General features: G+C 45.3%; 1 protein-coding gene across 1 annotated transcript in view; it reads right to left on the bottom strand.

The window, feature by feature from the left end:
* Positions 1-983: 983 nt before the first annotated feature.
* TMEM26 (transmembrane protein 26) overlaps positions 984-22,211 on the bottom strand; it is a 43,944-nt gene continuing 22,716 nt past the window's right edge. Inside the window, exons 3-6 of the mRNA XM_075257565.1 lie at positions 19,948-20,013; positions 6,059-6,279; positions 1,880-1,956; positions 984-1,586 (exon numbers count right to left, since the gene is read on the bottom strand). Of these exons, the coding sequence (XP_075113666.1) occupies positions 1,165-1,586; positions 1,880-1,956; positions 6,059-6,279; positions 19,948-20,013 (786 nt within the window). The 3' untranslated portion in view covers positions 984-1,164. The remainder of the gene's footprint in view (positions 1,587-1,879; positions 1,957-6,058; positions 6,280-19,947; positions 20,014-22,211) is intronic.

Raw genomic sequence — 22,211 nt, 5'->3', positions numbered from 1 at the left:
CCTAAATTGGAGACCAGGCCCTGGTGTGAACCCGCCCTTAGTAATTTTGGTGAGAATTCTGGAAAAGGTTTATGTGTAGGGGGGAGGAAGGGGAAAAAGGGTTTTCTTTGGACCATTTCAGGCAATGTGTTATCACTAGAGATGAGCGAACAGTAAAATGTTCGAGATTCAATATTCGTTTCGAGTAGCCACTCAATATTCGACTACTCGAATCGAATATCAAATCATATTATAGTCTATGGGGGGGAAAAGGCTCATTTCAGGGGTAGGCAACATTCGATCAAATTACACTTACAAGTCCACGAGTGAGGGTCGGGCTGCATCCTCTGAGAAGTCTTCTCCATGCAGCATCCCCACGGCATCTTCTGGCTCTGAATTCACTCTGCCAGGCATCGGGCCTGGGCAGAGCTGACTGCGCATGCTCGCACTACAAGAAAATGGCTGCTTACAGTCAAAGCGGCCATTTTCTTGTAGCGCGGACATGCGCAGTCATCTCTGCCCAGGCCTGATGCCTGGCAGAGTGAATTCAGAGCTGGAAGACGCCACAAGGAAGCTGCACGGAGAAGACTTCTAAAGGTAGGAGAAGAACCAACGTTGATTGGCCAACTGTATAGCATTCGGCCAATCAATGCTGGTTCTGCATCGAACTTTTCCATTCGAATAGCGAGTGGTACTCGGTCGAGTACAAGTATTTCGAATACCGTAGTATTCGATCGAATACCTACTCGCTCATCTCTAGTTATCACCCGTGTGTGATCATACATCAAAACTTACAGAATATTTGTCTGATCATGCTTAGTACATGTCTAAGCCTTTTGATGACTTGTTGATAAGGACTTTTTGCATTGAAACTCAGACACTCAAATTTAATTCTTAAGTTTTTTTTATTTTTTTCATTTCACAATTGGATGATACTCCAGATTTCCTTACTGTTTCTAATAAGGAATAAAATGTCTTAATAATAAAACTGTGAGATGGTTTGGTTTGACCTTGTGTTGACCGTTAACCGTCTCTCCCCATACTTCAGTGCTCCTTAAATGTCACTTGGATACAGTACATGTGGGAAGGCACAGACATGCTCCATATATCCACTGGCCTCGCTAGAACCTTCCAGGAGTGCAATAGGTACACAACAGAAGAAGATATTCATTTATAACAAAGAATTCAAAGAGCTTCTGATAAAGATTCATCAAGTGTAATGGCTGCACTGGCTTCTAAACTTTTTGTGTCAGAAGCAAGACTTGTGGCTGGTACCTCTGGATCATCAGTGGACTCACACGGGCAACATCCTTCTCCCATTTTTCCTTTTGCTTTCCGATTTTCCAAAGAACTATGAAAGTCTACCAGTATTACAACAAGTCGATATAGCTGCAGTAACACAATCAGACTGTTCTTTGCAGCGAAAAACACCAACATTTGGTTAGTTATCTTGAAACAAGCCATCAGAATAATCCGACTTACAAGGAAAGGACCGTCCTGAATAAGTAGACTTATGCCGATGTTCCAAAGATCTGCACTGTACCTACAAAACAGTAGGCAGAGGTTCCTTTTGGTTGATGATCCTTCCTGACATCCAATATTTTGCACTACAAAACAAAATTCAATAAAGATGAAATCTTAATAAAGGTGCAGCTATAAGCATAACACTTCTGCCCTTTAATGTTGTTTTATTGTGTGCGACATGTCCAAATATGCATGGAAAGAACTCGGTGCATATAAACAGACACATAAATTCCAATATTCTGGAGTTTATGATGGCGAGAATACTGCAGACTGTGTTGATGTTGTTGTCAAAAATTTTGTAAGGTTCATCCAATGGAACCTGTGGTTTCAGTGTGCACAGAGCCTTATTTGTCAGTTGTTTGGAAGTAACACCTACCGGCCAGGTCAAGTGGAAACTGCAACATACTCCATGTCCATACACCAAGGATAGAATACACCAAAATAATGTTACTTCTGCAAAATTAGAAAAAATGATTTATTTCAAACAATAAGCGTGACACTTTGACATCTTGAAACAGCAGAAAAGGTTAATATAACTGAAGCCTGTACAGAATGGGAATGGCCCCAGTGCAAAGGCAAGTTGTAAATGAAAGAACAAAGCCAAGTTGTAAATGACTAGCCTGTAGAGGGCAATACACAAGTAAATGGAACGTGTCACCAATAATACAATATTTACTATTGCGTACACCCCTTGCATCACATTTATTAACTGTATTAGACACTTTCTACACCTGGCTTGACAAAAGGGCATGGCTTATCTGAAAGGAGAAGGACTTGCTGAAGAGGGGTGAAGTTTAAGAAGCAACACCATGCATGTTTGTTAAGAACAAAGTCAAATAGTAGGTGGTGCATAGTGAGACTAGAGAGGAGCCGTATTAATTAATCAGAATTAGACAGTTTTAGTAAATTTGCCCCATTATCCTTTTTTTACCGTTTTAATTTTCTGATTTTTTAGAATATAATTTTATCTACAGCACAGATACTGTATGCTTTATAGCAGCCATATTGTCTATGGGAAACTAGGCTATAATAAGGTCTGCTGGGTTTCCACCAAAGATGGCAAAGTGAAAAGTCCTCCTTGCAGAAATTTGCTCGGCTGATTTTAAAGGGATCCTATCATTAAAACTAAATTTTTTTCTGGGTACCATGTAAGAAGGGCTATTAATCTCCAACCTTTAGATGTCTTCTCTGCGCTGCCGTTCAGTATATAATACGGTTTTCATCGGTATGCAAATTAGTTCTCTCGCAGCACTGGGGGCGGGCCCCAGCGCTCAAATGCTGCGAGAGAACTCTCCAGCGCCGCCTCCATCTTCTTCGGGAATGGGTCTTCTTCGTGTCTTCTTCCGTGGGTTGGCTTCAAACTTCTAGGCCCCCAGCCTAGGGCGAAGCTTACTGCGCATGCCCACTGGCCACAAGACAGTGGCCACTTACTGAGTATTGTAAGTGGCCATTTTCTTGTGGCCGGTAGGCATGCACATTCGGCTGCCCAAGGCCTAGAAGTTTAAAGCCACCTCTGGAAGAAGACCTGTTCCTGAAGAAGATGGAGGCGGTGCTGGAGAGTTCTCCTGCAGCATTGGGGATGCCCCAGTGTTGTTTGAGCGCTGGAGACCGCCCCCAGTGCTGCGAGAGAACTCATTTGCATACCAATGAAAAACGGATTATATACCGAACCACGGCCCGGAGAAGACATCTAAAGGTAGGAAACAAATAGCCTTTCTTAAGGCTATTCCTACGTGGTACCCCCAAAAAAATTAGTTTTAATGATAGTATCCCTTTAAGCAGAGTCATATTGGCACTCGAGTGCTAGTATAAGTCTAGCATATACCTGTTATCAGAGAAAACCTTGACTAATCTTTCACGAACTAAAAAAAAAATACAATTACAAATTCAGAAAATACAACAAAATTAGAAAAAGAGTGAAATAAAAAAGGTAGTACATTTCTTTTATGTTACGTGTTCCTCTAAATCTCTTGAGCAACTTGTCTCTAGCCTGAATATCACATATTTTTAACAGATATCATCTAGCCGGTTCTTTGGCCAGTGAAGCTTTCATGCCCAACTACAATGAGGCAATGACCTGATAACTAGTGTTAGAAAATTCTTTCAGGACTTTCATCTAAAATACACTGCACGGGCACTTTGCCAAATTTCGAAATGATCAAGTTTTCTCCGTCTCCAGCTTTCTGTATTGATTCTGTCTGAAGAACAAAATACACTTGTACATAAAGCCTTTAGCACATGATGAAAAACAGACTGTTTGTTTCACATCAAACACCAGTAACCAACAAATCCTTCATAGAAAAATAATTTCTCCATCATTTTCATTGGTAGAGGTGATAAAACGAATATGGCGGCTCCTCTATCTTTGGCTAGATTTAATCAGCATTGATGACTTGCTGGCTGACTATATCTGGATCACATTTTTTATTGTCTGCGATGGTTTGTTGTTGTGAAATATAAACCGTGGCAAGGTCTTTCTCTACTTTATGTGAATGTTATGTATTTGACTTCTCCCCAGGCTATCATCCCTTTAATATCAACTTCAAAGAACAGAACAGAAGATGAAGACAAACTGCAAGAACAGATTAGTCATTTCATTGTTAAATGGCCTCGTCTCCCAGCGAGAAATAGGTAAACAATATAAACTCATATAATCCATGTTAGTCTCACTCAAGCAATCTCTCGGAATTGATTTACACTTTTTGGTAACTATGTTACAAGTAATTATCTTCTGGTTATGTTGTACTCTTTACGCTAGATCTGAAAAAGAAAGACTTGTATGTCTCCCCTTTTTAATAACCACTTCTTTTTAAGGCTAAAAATGTGCAGCAAAAATTGTAGCATCTAAAAGCAGACTAAGGCCTCGTTCATATCTGCGTTGGGGGAGTCTGCATGGGGATCCCCCCCCCCCCCCCGAATGTACTACCGAACGCATTTACAAGCAGTGTGCAGTGAAAGCACACAGACCCCAGAAGACTATAATGGGGTCCATGTGCTTGCCACAAGATCTCCGCAGGGAACATGCGGACAGGAAATTAGTTCGCAATCTACTTTCCTGTGCACATGACTCATGTGGAGATCTCGCGGCAAGCACACGGACCCCATTATAGTCTATGAAGTCCGTGTGCTTTCACTGCACAGCACTTGCAAATGCACTTGGTACTCCATTCGGGGGGTCCCCATGCGGACTCCCCGAACGGATTACCAAACAAAGATGTGAACAAAGGGTAAGACCTATTGTAAAGGAGGCCATACACATCATATTAATATCAACTGAATCCACTGATTTTGGTGGGGATAGATGACCATTTAATGTTTATTTGAGGTGTCCAAAGTCTCTCCTGACAGCAGATGTTGGGGAAAAAGAAATGGCTGTTGGATTTTAACTTGTAAAAACCTTTAGATTTCAAAGAAGGTGAGGTGGTGCCAGTGGTGTCTGGAAGACTATTATTGACCTATCTCCATTTAGAACAACTTTTCATAAATTAATAGTACAGGTGAATATAAGAAACCTAATATGTCGTATAAAAGGAATTTGTATTCTTCTCCATTTATTAAGATGTCCTACTCCTCTCTTTGCACACATAGAACTCTATGGAGAGGGGAGGAGGCTGATAGTTTATTTATTGTCTTATTGTGTGCACTCTTATCTTGAAGCATAACAGTATTTTCCAAAAACCTCACTTTCCTCCCATATCTTTCAGCAAATACAATGTTAAACAATTGCAATGTACTTTTCTCACACAAAGTATTGAAAGAATAGGGAGCATTGTGGGTGGGGTAGGAAAGCTTCCATACATGTGCTCATCTCCAACAGCCACAAGGGCAAGTGTTGTTATGAGTAGCCAATTTTACTCATCAGTATATTTTTATGAAGTGGAGGGTAGACTGGAGTACCTATAGGAATCTCCCACCCAAGGAGGAAATATAAAAACTCCATCCAGATGTTACTCAAAGTCAGATTTAAACCCAGGAGCGCAGCGCAGCAAGGAAACAGTGCTACCCACTGAGCCACCATCACACACATCATACTGATATGAATTAATACTGTCGCCATACACCATTCCAAGAAGCAAAGTTACTGATGGTTGCTAAACTCAGACTGAGAAAAGAGGTGTCCTACATTGCCTCAATCTCTAATCTATGGGCATTATGAAGACAAATCAATAGGGTTGAGCCAATCTTGAGATTTCAAGATCGATTTTAAAAATCTGATTTCCGATCATTTTCCAGCCGATCTCGATCCCGATCGTGAAATTTGCTCGATCGCCGATCGGAATCCGATCTTTTCCGATCCCGATCCTCAACCCTAGTCAATGCTTCTCTATGGGAAAAGTCACTTTTGGGGTTGAGCCGATCTTGAGATAACCTCCGATCTCGATCCCGCTGGAAAAGATTGGGTCGGAATTCCGATCTCGATCGTGAAATTTACTCGATCGCCGATCGGAATCCGATCTTTTCCGATCCCGATCGCTCAACCCTACAAATCAACAATGCCTAAATATTTGCCAGACTTTTAATCCCACCAATACATTTTTAATGTTATACAATATACCTTATTGCAGCTTCTTCCAAAGTCTCACTAGTAAATTCCAAAATGTCTGCGGCAGTTCCCACAAACATAAGAAGAAGCTGAGAAAGTTGATCCCGTGTTACTCCATCTCCAATTGGAAGAAGCCACTTTCCGATAATAAGAAGTAGAAGAAACGTCTGGTGCAGTCCCAGTGTCCAGGCGGATTGGCAAATTTCATTTAATGACTGGACAATTTGGATGCCCTGCATTAAATAAGACAATTCCATTAGCTTGGCACATTTCAGGGCAAACAGATTAGCTATGAAATCACATTTAATCACACATTACAATGCAGGACAACTGTTTATGTCTGGCTTTAACATTGTAGATAGTTCTGTCATTGACATAAAGCTTCTAATTTTATCTCACACTAAGGAAACACATTTCTTGGTGGGAATCCAAGAACAAAAAAATATTAGCAAAAGCTAGACATTTCATGGTTGTAAGCATTAGCCACACAAAGCACTGGGATGGTGATCTCATCATTTCATAAATATTAGAGATGAGCGAACACTAAAATGTTCGAGGTTCGAAATTCGATTCGAACAGCCGCTCAATGTTCGTGTGTTCGAACGGGTTTCGAACCCCATTATAGTCTATGGGGAACAGATACTCGTTAAGGGGGAAACCCAAATCCGTGTCTGGAGGGTCACCAAGTCCACTATGACACCCCAGGAAATGATGCCAACACCTCTGGAATGACACTGGGACAGCAGGGGAAGCATGTCTGGGGGCATCTAACACACCAAAGACCCTCTATTACCCCAACATCACAGCCTAACAACTACACACTTTACACACTCAATACCACCTCTCTGACAGTAGGAAAACACCTTGAAACATGTGTATTTGGCACTTGCAGTGAGGAGAGCTTGTCACCAGCAGTGAATTTGGCCCTTGTAGTAAGTTGAGGTTGGCACCAACATTTGTTTTGAAAATCAGGGTGGATTGAGCCTCTAACCAGCAGAGTTTGGGCAAATTCATGGTGGAGGGAGCCTCTAAAAACCCCAGTTTGGACCAATTCATGGTGGAGGGAGACTCTAAAAACCCCAGTTTGGACCAATTCATGGTGGAGGGAGACTCTAAAAACCCCAGTTTGGACCAATTCATGGTGGAGGGAGCCTCTAAAAACCCCAGTTTGGACCAATTCATGGTGGAGGGAGCCTCTAACCAGCCCAGTTTGGACCAATTAATGGTGGAGGGAGCCTCTAAACAGCCAAGTTTTGGGAAATTCATGGTGGAGGGAGCCTCTAACCAGCCCAGTTTGGACCAATTCATGGTGGAGGGAGCCTCTAAACAGCCCAGTTTGGGCAAATTCATGGTGGAGGGAGCCTCTAACCAGCCCAGTTTGGACCAATTAATGGTGGAGGGAGCCTCTAAACAGCCCAGTTTGGACCAATTAATGGTGGAGGGAGCCTCTAACCAGCCCAGTTTGGACCAATTAATGGTGGAGGGAGCCTCTAACCAGCCCAGTTTGGACCAATTAATGGTGGAGGGAGCCTCTAACCAGCCCAGTTTGGACCAATTAATGGTGGAGGGAGCCTCTAAACAGCCAAGTTTTGGGAAATTCATGGTGGAGGGAGCCTCTAACCAGCCCAGTTTGGACCAATTCATGGTGGAGGGAGCCTCTAAACAGCCCAGTTTGGGCAAATTCATGGTGGAGGGAGCCTCTAAAAAACCCAGTTTGGACCAATTCATGGTGGAGGGAGCCTCTAATTAGCCCAGTTTGGACCAATTAATTGTGGAGGGAGCCTCTAACCAGCCCAGTTTGGACCAATTAATGGTGGAGGGAGCCTCTAACCACCCCAGTTTGGGCAAATTCATGGTGGAGGGAGCCTCTAACCAGCCCAGTTTGGACCAATTAATGGTGGAGGGAGCCTCTAACCAGCCCAGTTTGGACCAATTAATGGTGGAGGGAGCCTCTAACCACCCCAGTTTGGACCAATTCATGGTGGAGGGAGCCTCTAACCAGCCCAGTTTGGACCAATTCATGGTGGAGGGAGCCTCTAAACAGCCAAGTTTTGGGAAATTCATGGTGGAGGGAGCCTCTAACCAGCCCAGTTTGGACCAATTCATGGTGGAGGGAGCCTCTAAACAGCCCAGTTTGGGCAAATTCATGGTGGAGGGAGCCTCTAACCAGCCCAGTTTGGACCAATTAATGGTGGAGGGAGCCTCTAAACAGCCAAGTTTTGGGAAATTCATGGTGGAGGGAGCCTCTAACCAGCCCAGTTTGGACCAATTAATGGTGGAGGGAGCCTCTAACCAGCCCAGTTTGGACCAATTAATGGTGGAGGGAGCCTCTAACCAGCCCAGTTTGGACCAATTAATGGTGGAGGGAGCCTCTAAACAGCCAAGTTTTGGGAAATTCATGGTGGAGGGAGCCTCTAACCAGCCCAGTTTGGACCAATTCATGGTGGAGGGAGCCTCTAAACAGCCCAGTTTGGGCAAATTCATGGTGGAGGGAGCCTCTAAAAAACCCAGTTTGGACCAATTCATGGTGGAGGGAGCCTCTAATTAGCCCAGTTTGGACCAATTAATTGTGGAGGGAGCCTCTAACCAGCCCAGTTTGGACCAATTAATGGTGGAGGGAGCCTCTAAAAAACCCAGTTTGGACCAATTCATGGTGGAGGGAGCCTCTAATTAGCCCAGTTTGGACCAATTAATTGTGGAGGGAGCCTCTAACCAGCCCAGTTTGGACCAATTAATGGTGGAGGGAGCCTCTAACCACCCCAGTTTGGACCAATTCATGGTGGAGGGAGCCTCTAACCACCCCAGTTTGGACCAATTCATGGTGGAGGGAGCCTCTAAACAGCCCAGTTTGGGCAAATTCATGGTGGAGGGAGCCTCTAACCAGCCCAGTTTGGACCAATTAATGGTGGAGGGAGCCTCTAAACAGCCCAGTTTGGGCAAATTCATGGTGGAGGGAGCCTCTAACCAGCCCAGTTTGGACCAATTAATGGTGGAGGGAGCCTCTAAACAGCCAAGTTTTGGGAAATTCATGGTGGAGGGAGCCTCTAACCAGCCCAGTTTGGACCAATTAATGGTGGAGGGAGCCTCTAACCACCCCAGTTTGGGCAAATTCATGGTGGAGGGAGCCTCTAACCAGCCCAGTTTGGACCAATTAATGGTGGAGGGAGCCTCTAAACAGCCCAGTTTGGGCAAATTCATGGTGGAGGGAGCCTCTAAACAGCCAAGTTTTGGGAAATTCATGGTGGAGGGAGCCTCTAACCAGCCCAGTTTGGACCAATTCATGGTGGAGGGAGCCTCTAAACAGCCCAGTTTGGGCAAATTCATGGTGGAGGGAGCCTCTAAAAAACCCAGTTTGGACCAATTCATGGTGGAGGGAGCCTCTAATTAGCCCAGTTTGGACCAATTAATTGTGGAGGGAGCCTCTAACCAGCCCAGTTTGGACCAATTAATGGTGGAGGGAGCCTCTAAAAAACCCAGTTTGGACCAATTCATGGTGGAGGGAGCCTCTAATTAGCCCAGTTTGGACCAATTAATTGTGGAGGGAGCCTCTAACCAGCCCAGTTTGGACCAATTAATGGTGGAGGGAGCCTCTAAAAAACCCAGTTTGGACCAATTCATGGTGGAGGGAGCCTCTAATTAGCCCAGTTTGGACCAATTAATTGTGGAGGGAGCCTCTAACCAGCCCAGTTTGGACCAATTAATGGTGGAGGGAGCCTCTAACCACCCCAGTTTGGACCAATTCATGGTGGAGGGAGCCTCTAACCACCCCAGTTTGGACCAATTCATGGTGGAGGGAGCCTCTAAACAGCCCAGTTTGGGCAAATTCATGGTGGAGGGAGCCTCTAACCAGCAGAGTTGGGGGAAATCAGGGTGGAGGGAGCCTAGTATTAGCAGAATTGTGCAACGCTTATGGTGGATGAGTATGAGGATGCGGAGGAATTGGAGAGGTTGAGTACAGACATGGAGTTTCATGTTGGGGTGCTTTACACAGGTGGGCACAAAAATGACGGCTCTACCCAGTGGTGGTTCATTTTTATCAAAGTGAGCCGGTCGGCACTCTCAGCTGACAGACGGGTGCGCTTGTCAGTGATGATGCCACCGGCTGCACTGAACACCCTCTCAGATAGGACGCTGGCGGCAGGACAGGACAGCACCTCCAAGGCATATAGGGCAAGTTCAAGCCACAGGTCCAACTTCGACACCCAATACGTGTAGGGCGCAGAGGGGTCGGAGAGGACAGGGCTGTGGTCGGAAAGGTATTCCCGCAACATGCGCCTATACTTCTCACGCCTGGTGACACTAGGACCCTCCGTGGCGGCACTTTGGCGAGGGGGTGCCATCAAGGTGTCCCAGACCTTAGACAGTGTGCCCCTCGTTTGTGTGGACCGGTGAGAACTTGGTTGCCTACTGGAGGAACTGCCCTCCCTGCCGCCAACGTCACATGCTGGAAACATCTCCATCATATTCTGCACCAATTGCCTGTGGCAAGCATTGATGCGATTGGCCCTCCCCTCTACCGGAATAAAAGACGAGATGTTGTTTTTATACCGGGGGTCAAGGATAGCAAAGATCCAGTACTGGTTGTCCTCCATGATTTTGACAATACGCTTGTCGGTTGTAAAGCACCCCAACATGAACTCAGCCATGTCTGCCACAGTGTTAGTTGGCATGACTCCTCTGGCCCCACCGGAAAGTTCAATCTCCATTTCCTCCTCATCCTCCATGTCTACCCATCCGCGCTGCAACAATGGGACGATTCGAAGTTGCCCGGAAGCCTCCTGTATCACCATCACATCATCGGACAACTCTTCTTCCTCCTCCTCCTCCTCCTCCTCCTCCATTAAACGCAGTGAAGCGGACAGATGTGTGGACCTACTCTCCAGCTGTGACGGATCGGATGCTATCCCTAACTCCTCTGTGTGATCTGAGTTATCCCTGATGTCAATCAGGGATTCTCTCAGAACACACAAGAGCGGGATTGTAAGGCTCACCATCGCATCCTCAGAGCTCACCCTCCTTGTGGACTCCTCAAAGACCCGTAGGATGTCACAAAGGTCTCTCATCCATGGCCACTCATGGATGTGAAACTGAGGCAGCTGACTTTGTGGCACCCTAGGGTTTTGTAGCTGGTATTCCATCAAAGGTCTCTGCTGCTCAACCACTCTATTCAACATCTGAAACGTTGAGTTCCAGCGTGTGGGGACGTCGCACAAAAGCCGGTGTTGTGGCACATGCAGGCGTTGCTGGAGAGATTTTAAGCTAGCAGCGGCTACTGTCGACTTGCGAAAGTGGGCGCACATGCGCCGCACTTTCACCAGTAGCTCTGGAACATTGGGGTAGCTCTTTAGGAAACGTTGCACCACTAGGTTGAAGACGTGGGCCAGGCATGGAACATGTTGGAGTCCGGCAAGCTCCAGAGCTGCTACCAGGTTCCGGCCGTTATCACAAACGTCCATGCCTGGGCCCAGGTGCAGCGGCTCAAACCATATTGCCGTCTCATCGAGGAGGGCATCCCTCACCTCGGAGGCAGTGTGCTGTCTGTCCCCCAAGCTGATCAGCTTCAGCACAGCCTGCTGACGTCTACCAACGCCAGTGCTGCAACGTTTCCAACTCGTAGCTGGGGTCAATCTAACAGCGGAGGAGGAGGCGGTGGCGGAGGAGGAGGCGGTGGCGGAGGAGGAGGCGGTAGAGGAGGAGGAGGAGGAGGGGGGTGTTCTTCTCGTGTCCCTGCCAGGAATGTTAGGCGGGGAGACGAGGTACACCGGGCCAGTTTGGGAAGCAGTCCCAGCCTCAACTACATTCACCCAGTGTGCCGTCAGTGAAATGTAGCGTCCCTGTCCGCATGCACTTGTCCACGCGTCGGTGGTCAAGTGGACCTTTGTGCAAAGCGCGGAACTAAGGGCCCGCCTGATGTTGAGTGACACGTGCTGGTGCAAGGCGGGGACGGCACACCGGGAGAAGTAGTGACGGCTAGGGACGGCATAGCGAGGTGCCGCAGTTGCCATCAGGTCCAGGAAGGCGGGAGTTTCAACAAGCCGGAACGCCAACATCTCCTGGGCCAGCAGTTTAGCGATGTTGGCGTTCAAGGCTTGCGCGTGTGGGTGGTTAGCAGTGTATTTCTGCCGCCGCTCCAATGTCTGAGAGATGGTGGGTTGTTGTAAAGAAACGCCTGATGGTGCCTTTGATGGTGCAGGAGAAGGAGATAAGACAGGACCAGGGGAGGATGAGGTAGAAGTCAACAAAGTGGCGGAGGCAGATGAAGTGGTGTCCTGGCTCGTCCTCTGGAGTGCATCGCCAGCACAGTCAGCAGTGGCAGTGGCAGAGGCAGAGGCAGAGGCAGTGGCAGTGGCGTGAACGGCAGTCGGCCTTTGTCCTGCCGTTGCTGCCTGCCACTGATTCCAGTGCTTGGATTCCAAATGACAGCGCATTGAAGTGGTGGACAGGTTGCTCTTCTCAGAGCCCCTAATCAATTTCGAGAGGCAAATTGTGCAGACAACACTATATCTGTCCTCGGCGCATTCCTTGAAAAAACTCCACACCTTCGAGAAACGTGCCCTCGAGGTGGGAGTTTTTCGGGGCTGGGTACGAACTGGAACATCTTGGGAGATTCCGGGTGTGGCCTGGCTTCGCCTAAGCTGCTGACCTCTGCCTCTGCCTCTAGCTACCCTTTTTGGTGCTGCACCTGCCTCAACATCCACACTACTTTCCCCGCTTGACATCCCCCCTGTCCAGGTCGGGTCAGTGTCCTCATCATCCACCACTTCCTCTTCCAACTCCTGTCTCATCTCCTCCTCCCGCACAATGCGCCGGTCAACTGGATGCCCTGACGGCAACTGCGTCACATCATCGTCGATGAGGGTGGGTTGCTGGTCATCCACCACCAAATCGAACGGAGATGGAGGAGACTCTAGTGTTTGAGCATCTGGATACAGATGCTCCTCTGTTAGGTTCGTGGAATCGTGACGTGGAGAGGCAGGTTGAGGGACAATGAAAGGAGCGGAGAACAGCTCTGGGGAGCAGGGACAGTTTGGGTTATTGTTCTGTAAAGCTTCGGAATTTTGGGAGGAAGGAAGACAAGACTGTTGGGTAATAGGAGGAGAGGAGGCAGAGTCTGACTGGCTGCTGGACAATGTGCTGTAAGCGTTCTCTGACAGCCATTGCAAGACCTGTTCCTGGTTCTCGGGCCTACTAAGGTTTGTACCCTGCAGTTTAGTTAATGTGGCAAGCAACCCTGGCACTGTGGAGTGGCGCAATGCTTGCTGCCCCACAGGAGTAGGCACGGGACGCCCTGTGGCTTCACTGCTACCTTGCTCCCCAGAACCATTCCCCCGACCTCGCCCACGGCCTCGTCCACGTCCCTTTCCGGGAGCCTTGCGCATTTTGAATTCCTAGTTAGAAATTGGCACTGTATACCAGTAGTAAAAATTGTGGGTGCACGTAACCCCAATATATTCTTTGAATTCCCAGTCAGAAACTGGCACTATATGGCAGTAGCAAGAAATGAGGGTATTTGTATTCCCAATATACTCTTTGAATTCCCAGTCAGACAATGGCACTGTATACCAGTAGTAAAAATTGTGGGTGCACGTAACCCCAATATATTCTTTGAATTCCCAGTCAGACACTGGCACTATATGGCAGTAGCAAGAAATGAGGGTATTTGTATTCCCAATATATTCTTTGAATTCCCAGTCAGACAATGGCACTGTATACCAGTAGTAAAAATTGTGGGTGCACGTAACCCCAATATATTCTTTGAATTACCAGTCAGAAACTGGCACTATATGGCAGTAGCAAGAAATGAGGGTATTTATAACCCCAATATATTCTTTGAATTCCCAGTCAGACAATGGCACTGTATACCAGTAGTAAAAATTGTGGGTGCACGTAACCCCAATATATTCTTTGAATTCCCAGTCAGAAACTGGCACTATATGGCAGTAGCAAGAAATGAGGGTATTTATAACCCCAATATATTCTTTGAATTCCCAGTCAGACAATGGCACTGTATACCAGTAGTAAAAATTGTGGGTGCACGTAACCCCAATATATTCTTTGAATTCCCAGTCAGAAACTGGCACTATATGGCAGTAGCAAGAAATGAGGGTATTTGTATTCCCAATATACTCTTTGAATTCCCAGTCAGACAATGGCACTGTATACCAGTAGTAAAAATTGTGGGTGCACGTAACCCCAATATATTCTTTGAATTCCCAGTCAGACACTGGCACTATATGGCAGTAGCAAGAAATGAGGGTATTTGTATTCCCAATATACTCTTTGAATTCCCAGTCAGACAATGGCACTGTATACCAGTAGTAAAAATTGTGGGTGCACGTAACCCCAATATATTCTTTGAATTCCCAGTCAGAAACTGGCACTATATGGCAGTAGCAAGAAATGAGGGTATTTGTATTCCCAATATACTCTTTGAATTCCCAGTCAGACAATGGCACTGTATACCAGTAGTAAAAATTGTGGGTGCACGTAACCCCAATATATTCTTTGAATTCCCAGTCAGACACTGGCACTATATGGCAGTAGCAAGAAATGAGGGTATTTGTATTCCCAATATACTCTTTGAATTCCCAGTCAGACAATGGCACTGTATACCAGTAGTAAAAATTGTGGGTGCACGTAACCCCAATATATTCTTTGAATTCCCAGTCAGACACTGGCACTATATGGCAGTAGCAAGAAATGAGGGTATTTGTATTCCCAATATACTCTTTGAATTCCCAGTCAGACAATGGCACTGTATACCAGTAGTAAAAATTGTGGGTGCACGTAACCCCAATATATTCTTTGAATTACCAGTCAGAAACTGGCACTATATGGCAGTAGCAAGAAATGAGGGTATTTATAACCCCAATATATTCTTTGAATTCCCAGTCAGACAATGGCACTGTATACCAGTAGTAAAAATTGTGGGTGCACGTAACCCCAATATATTCTTTGAATTCCCAGTCAGAAACTGGCACTATATGGCAGTAGCAAGAAATGAGGGTATTTGTATTCCCAATATACTCTTTGAATTCCCAGTCAGACAATGGCACTGTATACCAGTAGTAAAAATTGTGGGTGCACGTAACCCCAATATATTCTTTGAATTCCCAGTCAGAAACTGGCACTATATGGCAGTAGCAAGAAATGAGGGTATTTGTATTCCCAATATACTCTTTGAATTCCCAGTCAGACAATGGCACTGTATACCAGTAGTAAAAATTGTGGGTGCACGTAACCCCAATATATTCTTTGAATTCCCAGTCAGACACTGGCACTATATGGCAGTAGCAAGAAATGAGGGTATTTGTATTCCCAATATACTCTTTGAATTCCCAGTCAGACAATGGCACTGTATACCAGTAGTAAAAATTGTGGGTGCACGTAACCCCAATATATTCTTTGAATTACCAGTCAGAAACTGGCACTATATGGCAGTAGCAAGAAATGAGGGTATTTATAACCCCAATATATTCTTTGAATTCCCAGTCAGACAATGGCACTGTATACCAGTAGTAAAAATTGTGGGTGCACGTAACCCCAATATATTCTTTGAATTCCCAGTCAGAAACTGGCACTATATGGCAGTAGCAAGAAATGAGGGTATTTGTATTCCCAATATACTCTTTGAATTCCCAGTCAGACAATGGCACTGTATACCAGTAGTAAAAATTGTGGGTGCACGTAACCCCAATATATTCTTTGAATTCCCAGTCAGACACTGGCACTATATGGCAGTAGCAAGAAATGAGGGTATTTGTATTCCCAATATACTCTTTGAATTCCCAGTCAGACAATGGCACTGTATACCAGTAGTAAAAATTGTGGGTGCACGTAACCCCAATATATTCTTTGAATTACCAGTCAGAAACTGGCACTATATGGCAGTAGCAAGAAATGAGGGTATTTATAACCCCAATATATTCTTTGAATTCCCAGTCAGACAATGGCACTGTATACCAGTAGTAAAAATTGTGGGTGCACGTAACCCCAATATATTCTTTGAATTCCCAGTCAGAAACTGGCACTATATGGCAGTAGCAAGAAATGAGGGTATTTGTATTCCCAATATACTCTTTGAATTCCCAGTCAGACAATGGCACTGTATACCAGTAGTAAAAATTGTGGGTGCACGTAACCCCAATATATTCTTTGAATTCCCAGTCAGACACTGGCACTATATGGCAGTAGCAAGAAATGAGGGTATTTGTATTCCCAATATATTCTTTGAATTCCCAGTCAGACAATGGCACTGTATACCAGTAGTAAAAATTGTGGGTGCACGTAACCCCAATATATTCTTTGAATTACCAGTCAGAAACTGGCACTATATGGCAGTAGCAAGAAATGAGGGTATTTGTATTCCCAATATATTCTTTGAATTCCCAGTCAGACAATGGCACTGTATACCAGTAGTAAAAATTGTGGGTGTATATAGCCCCAATTCTATTGCTAGGGGACTTGCAGGGTATTTCTGGGGTGAAGGTGGGGGGGCACACCGTTGGAACGGGTATCGGGGTATATATCGGGTATACGGGAATACACTGACAGTGTATTCCATTCAGGATCCTGGGAAAGCTGGGTTGCGGCGATTGAGCCCGTCAGTGCCACGTTACACTGACAAGCTTCTCCCTGGAATTTAGCTCTTACAAGAGCTGTTGGTTGTCTTCTCCTTCCTATCCTAGCCTGTCCCTGCCTACCCAGAATCTAAGCCCTAGCTAGCTGGACGGAAACCTCCGTCCTCGGTGAATTGCAAGCTCAGAATGACGCGAAGCTGGGCGTCGCTGTTCTTTTAAATTAGAGGTCACATGTTTTCGGCAGCCAATGGGTTTTGCCTACTTTTTTCAACGTCACCGGTGTCGTAGTTCCTGTCCCACCTACCCAGCGCTGTTATTGGAGCAAAAAAGGCGCCAGGGAAGGTGGGAGGGGAATCGAGTAATGGCGCACTTTACCACGCGGTGTTCGATTCGATTCGAACATGCCGAACAGCCTAATATCCGATCGAACATGAGTTCGATAGAACACTGTTCGCTCATCTCTAATAAATATGTAATATTCTACGTGAAAAAGTTTGGTCCAGATGGTCACAAAACGTCTTATGGCTCAGTCTTATTGGTCTTAAGGTGAAATAGAAGAAATGATGACATAGATTTCCTGTAAAACACAGACCTGTTTTCTGGAGTGAGTTATAATAATGTCGGACTGAGGGTATGTTTACACGGCGGAATTTGCATTCCGCATGTGAACACTTCCGCGCAGCTAGCTGCGTCGGGATGCCAGTGTAGTGCACCGGCATCCAGTTGCGGCATTCCGCAAGAACGGGCCTAATCGGGAGGGAGCCTCACACCATGAATGCCGAGGCTGAGTCAGCTGCGGAATCTGTGGCAAGATAGGGCAGCTCACTTCTTTTTTATTTACGCTAGCGGGACTCATAGAACTCTATGGGGAGACGCTTTTTCCACATGGATTCTGACATGGATTCATCCCCAAAATCTTCGTCAAAGAACTTTGTGTGAATGGACCCTTAGACTTGCATCCTCTGTTACCTGATCCCTACCAAATGCTCTACCCCAGACAACCAACTTAATATCCAACTATGAATGATCATGCTAATGCTATCCATATGTGCCCTACAACACATGTTTAGACAGGCTTATCATACTACAAGATCATAATGTTCTACATTTCCTCACACTAAGCTAACATTTCTTATCCTAAGCTATCCTTTCTAGTCTATTCCTCAGAACCCGACTCCTCCATCCAGAAGTTACCCTACACGCCACTCACATAGTATGCACATATTCACAGATACCAGCTAGCAACAGGCTCACACAGTTTTAGTTATAGGACCATATTTTTTTTAACAGACGTATCTACCATTGTACCAAACAAGTCTTCACATTTTGTTGTTGGAAACTAAGCCAACTCAACGATGTTGTAAACTTAGTAAGTCTACCAATGCACCCGATTTATCATTCAGCATCGGTCACTGTGATAAGTTTGGTGACTTAAGACAGTCTATTCTAAGTTTGGGGCGGTTAATTAATCTGCCTCATTATTTTATGAACGTGTGGCATTTTTATGCAGACTGTTTGGTGAAAGCGAAATGGAAGCTGTTTTGTTATATTAAGACCATGTTTAACCCCTTCCCGACATGCGCCGTAATAGTACGGCGCGTGTCGGGTCTGTAACTATGGCGACCGCCCGGGAGCCGGGCGGCCGCCATAGCCGCCGGGTGTCTACTGCTTCAAGCAGTAGACAACCGGCTCTCATGCCTCCGATCGGTCCCCGGACCGATCGGAGGCATTAACCCCTCCGGCGCTGCTGTCAAAGGCGCCGGAGGCGCCATCTTCCCGGCAGCGCATGGGCGCCGCCATTTTGGCAGGGATCGCCGGCTCCTGGAGCATGATCCAGGGCCGACCCCCCGTTGCCATGACAGCCGGGAGCCTTGTTAAGGGCTCCCAGCCAGTCTGCAAATTCTCTCTTTTGCAGGCTGGTGTATGCAGCCTGCAAAAGAGATGATGCTTTTTTGCAATGCATTGCAATGCATTAGCATTGTAATGCATTGCATTAGTGATCAGACCCCCTGGGGTTCAACACCCCTAGGGGGTCTAATAAATGCAAAAAAAAAATAAAAAAAAAAAGTAAAAAAAAATATAAAAAAATATAAAAAGTATTAAAAGTTCAAATCACCCCCCTTTCCCTAGAACAGATATAAAAGTAGTTAAAAACTGTGAAACATATACATGTTAGGTATCCCCGCGTCTGAAATCGCCCGCTCTACAAATCTATAAAAATATTTTTCCTGTTCGGTAAACGCCGTAGCAGGAAAAATAGTCAAAAGTGCCAAACCGCCGTTTTTTCACTGTTTTAATTCTGATAAAAATTTGAATAAAAAGTGATCAAAGCAATAACATTTCCCGAAAATGGTAGAACTAAAAAGTACACCCGGCCCCGCAAAAAAAGACGCCCTATGCATCCCCGTACACTTACGTATAAAAAAGTTACGGCCGTCGGAATATGGCGACTTTTAGAAAAAAATTTTTTTAACACCGTTTTGGAATTTTTTTTAGGGGTCAAAATGTAAATAAAACCATATAAATTTGGTATCCCTGGAACCGTACCAAAACACAGAATATAGGGGACATGTCATTTTGGCTGCACAGTGAACGCCGTAAAACCAAAGCCCGTAAGAAAGTCGCAGAAATGCATTTTTTCTTCAAATCCACCCCATTCTGAATTTTTTTCCTGCTTCCCAGTACATTATATAGAATAATTAATGGTGGCATCATGAAGAAAAAATTGTCCTGCAAAAATTAAGACCTCATATGACTCTGGGAGCGGAGAAATAAAAAAGTTATGGGGTTTAGAAGGAGGGGAGTCAAAAACGAAAAACGAAAATCAAAAAATGCCATCGGCGGGAAGGGGTTAAGTGTTGTGAATTTGTTGCAAATTTTTAGTGCCCATTCTGTACCAGAAATCCACAAATAAAAGTGCAATTCGAGTCAATTAGAATTTCAATGTAGTATATAGTTCCACTAAATATTTCTCTATCCAAAAGGTTCTCCATCTCTTTCATTCACTTTTCCCCTGTAGAATCGAGTAAAGATGCAAAAAGTCATATTTTTCGTGCAAAAGTGGCGTTCCCCAATATTTGGGACATTTTTATTCCGAAAACGAATGCAAAACCAGAAACGGTTGATAGTTATATTACAGCCTGCTGTTGTCTTTGTTCGTCTTGGCATAGGGTCGGTATATATAATGAAGGTAAAATTATTAATATATTATACAATAAAAGTTATTTCATCATTTTTGATTGATTCATTTACAGTAACAAAACTCAAACAATTTATAGTGTCACATGTGCTTGTGAAATATGAAGATATTATATAACTTACCGCTTGTATAATATCTGTATGGTTGCCATTTAACATGATGTTTACAGCAGTTTTATTATCACATGACTAGAAAATGGGGAGAAAAATATCATATTAGGATAAGCTACATCAAAACATATTAAGACTATGAATTGCGGTGGTTAATAGAGATGAGCGAACACTGTTCGGATCAGCTGTTCCGAACAGCACGCTCCCATAGAAATGAATGGAAGCACCTGGCACGTACACTTTGCTGGCGGCCGGTCGCCGTGCCAGGTGCTTCCATTCATTTCTATGGGAGCGTGCTGTTCGGAACAGCTGATCCGAACAGTGTTCGCTCATCTCTAGTGGTTAATGTGGACACTTTACATAATACAATACAGTCATAAAATTATCATAGGTTACATATACATATATGATACATATACCATTATACTGCTGTATTGTATATTGATAACATTATGTATTCATGGAATTGCCTATTGGTCAATGGCCTGTAATTCAATCCACTATAGTAGTATAAGTACATTTCTCAAGTTGCGAAAACTTTCATGTACTATACAAAAATCGTGCACAATGTGACGTCCATAAAGACATGGGGTTTAGGAAGAAAGATCCCCAATAGGCGTCACAAAACCCTGACCTCAACCTCATCAAATACCTATTAGAATATGTTTGCAATCTTCCTAATTTGTTTCCAGCACTTATATTTATCCTACCTTTTCAGTATTTCTCTGTATTGTATAAACTTGTTGAAAATGTTCAATAAAAATTGATTTACAAAAATACCTATTAGAATGAACTAAGGGAAACATCAGATGCTGTCGTTGGATGAAACTTTATCCAATGTCAGTGCCTGATCCCACATATGTGCTGTTAGTAGAGATGAGCGAACACTAAAATGTTCGAGGTTCGAAATTCGATTCGAACAGCCGCTCACTGTTCGAGTGTTCGAATGGGTTTCGAACCCCATTATAGTCTATGGGGAACATAAACTCGTTAAGGGGGAAACCCAAATTCGTGTCTGGAGGGTCACCAAGTCCACTATGACACCCCAGGAAATGATACCAACACCCTGGAATGACACTGGGACAGCAGGGGAAGCATGTCTGGGGGCATAAAAGTCACTTTATTTCATGGAAATCCCTGTCAGTTTGCGATTTTCGCAAGCTAACTTTTCCCCATAGAAATGCATTGGCCAGTGCTGATTGGCCAGAGTACGGAACTCGACCAATCAGCGCTGGCTCTGCTGGAGGAGGCGGAGTCTAAGATAGCTCCACACCAGTCTCCATTCAGGTCCGACCTTAGACTCCGCCTCCTCCGGCAGAGCCAGCGCTGATTGGCCGAAGGCTGGCCAATGCATTCCTATGCGAATGCAGACTTAGCAGTGCTGAGTCAGTTTTGCTCAACTACACATCTGATGCACACTCGGCACTGCTACATCAGATGTAGCAATCTGATGTAGCAGAGCCGAGGGTGCACTAGAACCCCTGTGCAAACTCAGTTCACGCTAATAGAATGCATTGGCCAGCGCTGATTGGCCAATGCATTCTATTAGCCCGATGAAGTAGAGCTGAATGTGTGTGCTAAGCACACTCATTCAGCACTGCTTCATCACGCCAATACAATGCATTAGCCAGTGCTGATTGGCCAGAGTACGGAATTCGGCCAATCAGCGCTGGCTCTGCTGGAGGAGGCGGAGTCTAAGATCGCTCCACACCAGTCTCCATTCAGGTCCGACCTTAGACTCCGCCTCCTCCGGCAGAGCCAGCGCTGATTGGCCGAAGGCTGGCCAATGCATTCCTATGCGAATGCAGACTTAGCAGTGCTGAGTCAGTTTTGCTCAACTACACATCTGATGCACACTCGGCACTGCTACATCAGATGTAGCAATCTGATGTAGCAGAGCCGAGGGTGCACTAGAACCCCTGTGCAAACTCAGTTCACGCTAATAGAATGCATTGGCCAGCGCTGATTGGCCAATGCATTCTATTAGCCCGATGAAGTAGAGCTGAATGTGTGTGCTAAGCACACACATTCAGCACTGCTTCATCACGCCAATACAATGCATTAGCCAGTGCTGATTGGCCAGAGTACGGAATTCGGCCAATCAGCGCTGGCTCTGCTGGAGGAGGCGGAGTCTAAGGTCGGACCTGAATGGAGACTGGTGTGGAGCGATCTTAGACTCCGCCTCCTCCAGCAGAGCCAGCGCTGATTGGCCGAATTCCGTACTCTGGCCAATCAGCGCTGGCCAATGCATTCTATTAGCTTGATGAAGCAGAGTG

This window comes from Leptodactylus fuscus, chromosome 10 (genome assembly GCF_031893055.1).
Source record: "Leptodactylus fuscus isolate aLepFus1 chromosome 10, aLepFus1.hap2, whole genome shotgun sequence".
Classification (NCBI taxonomy): domain Eukaryota; kingdom Metazoa; phylum Chordata; class Amphibia; order Anura; family Leptodactylidae; genus Leptodactylus; species Leptodactylus fuscus.
The sequence above is the reverse complement of the archived record's forward strand: the minus strand, read 5'-3'. Positions and strand labels throughout refer to the sequence as shown.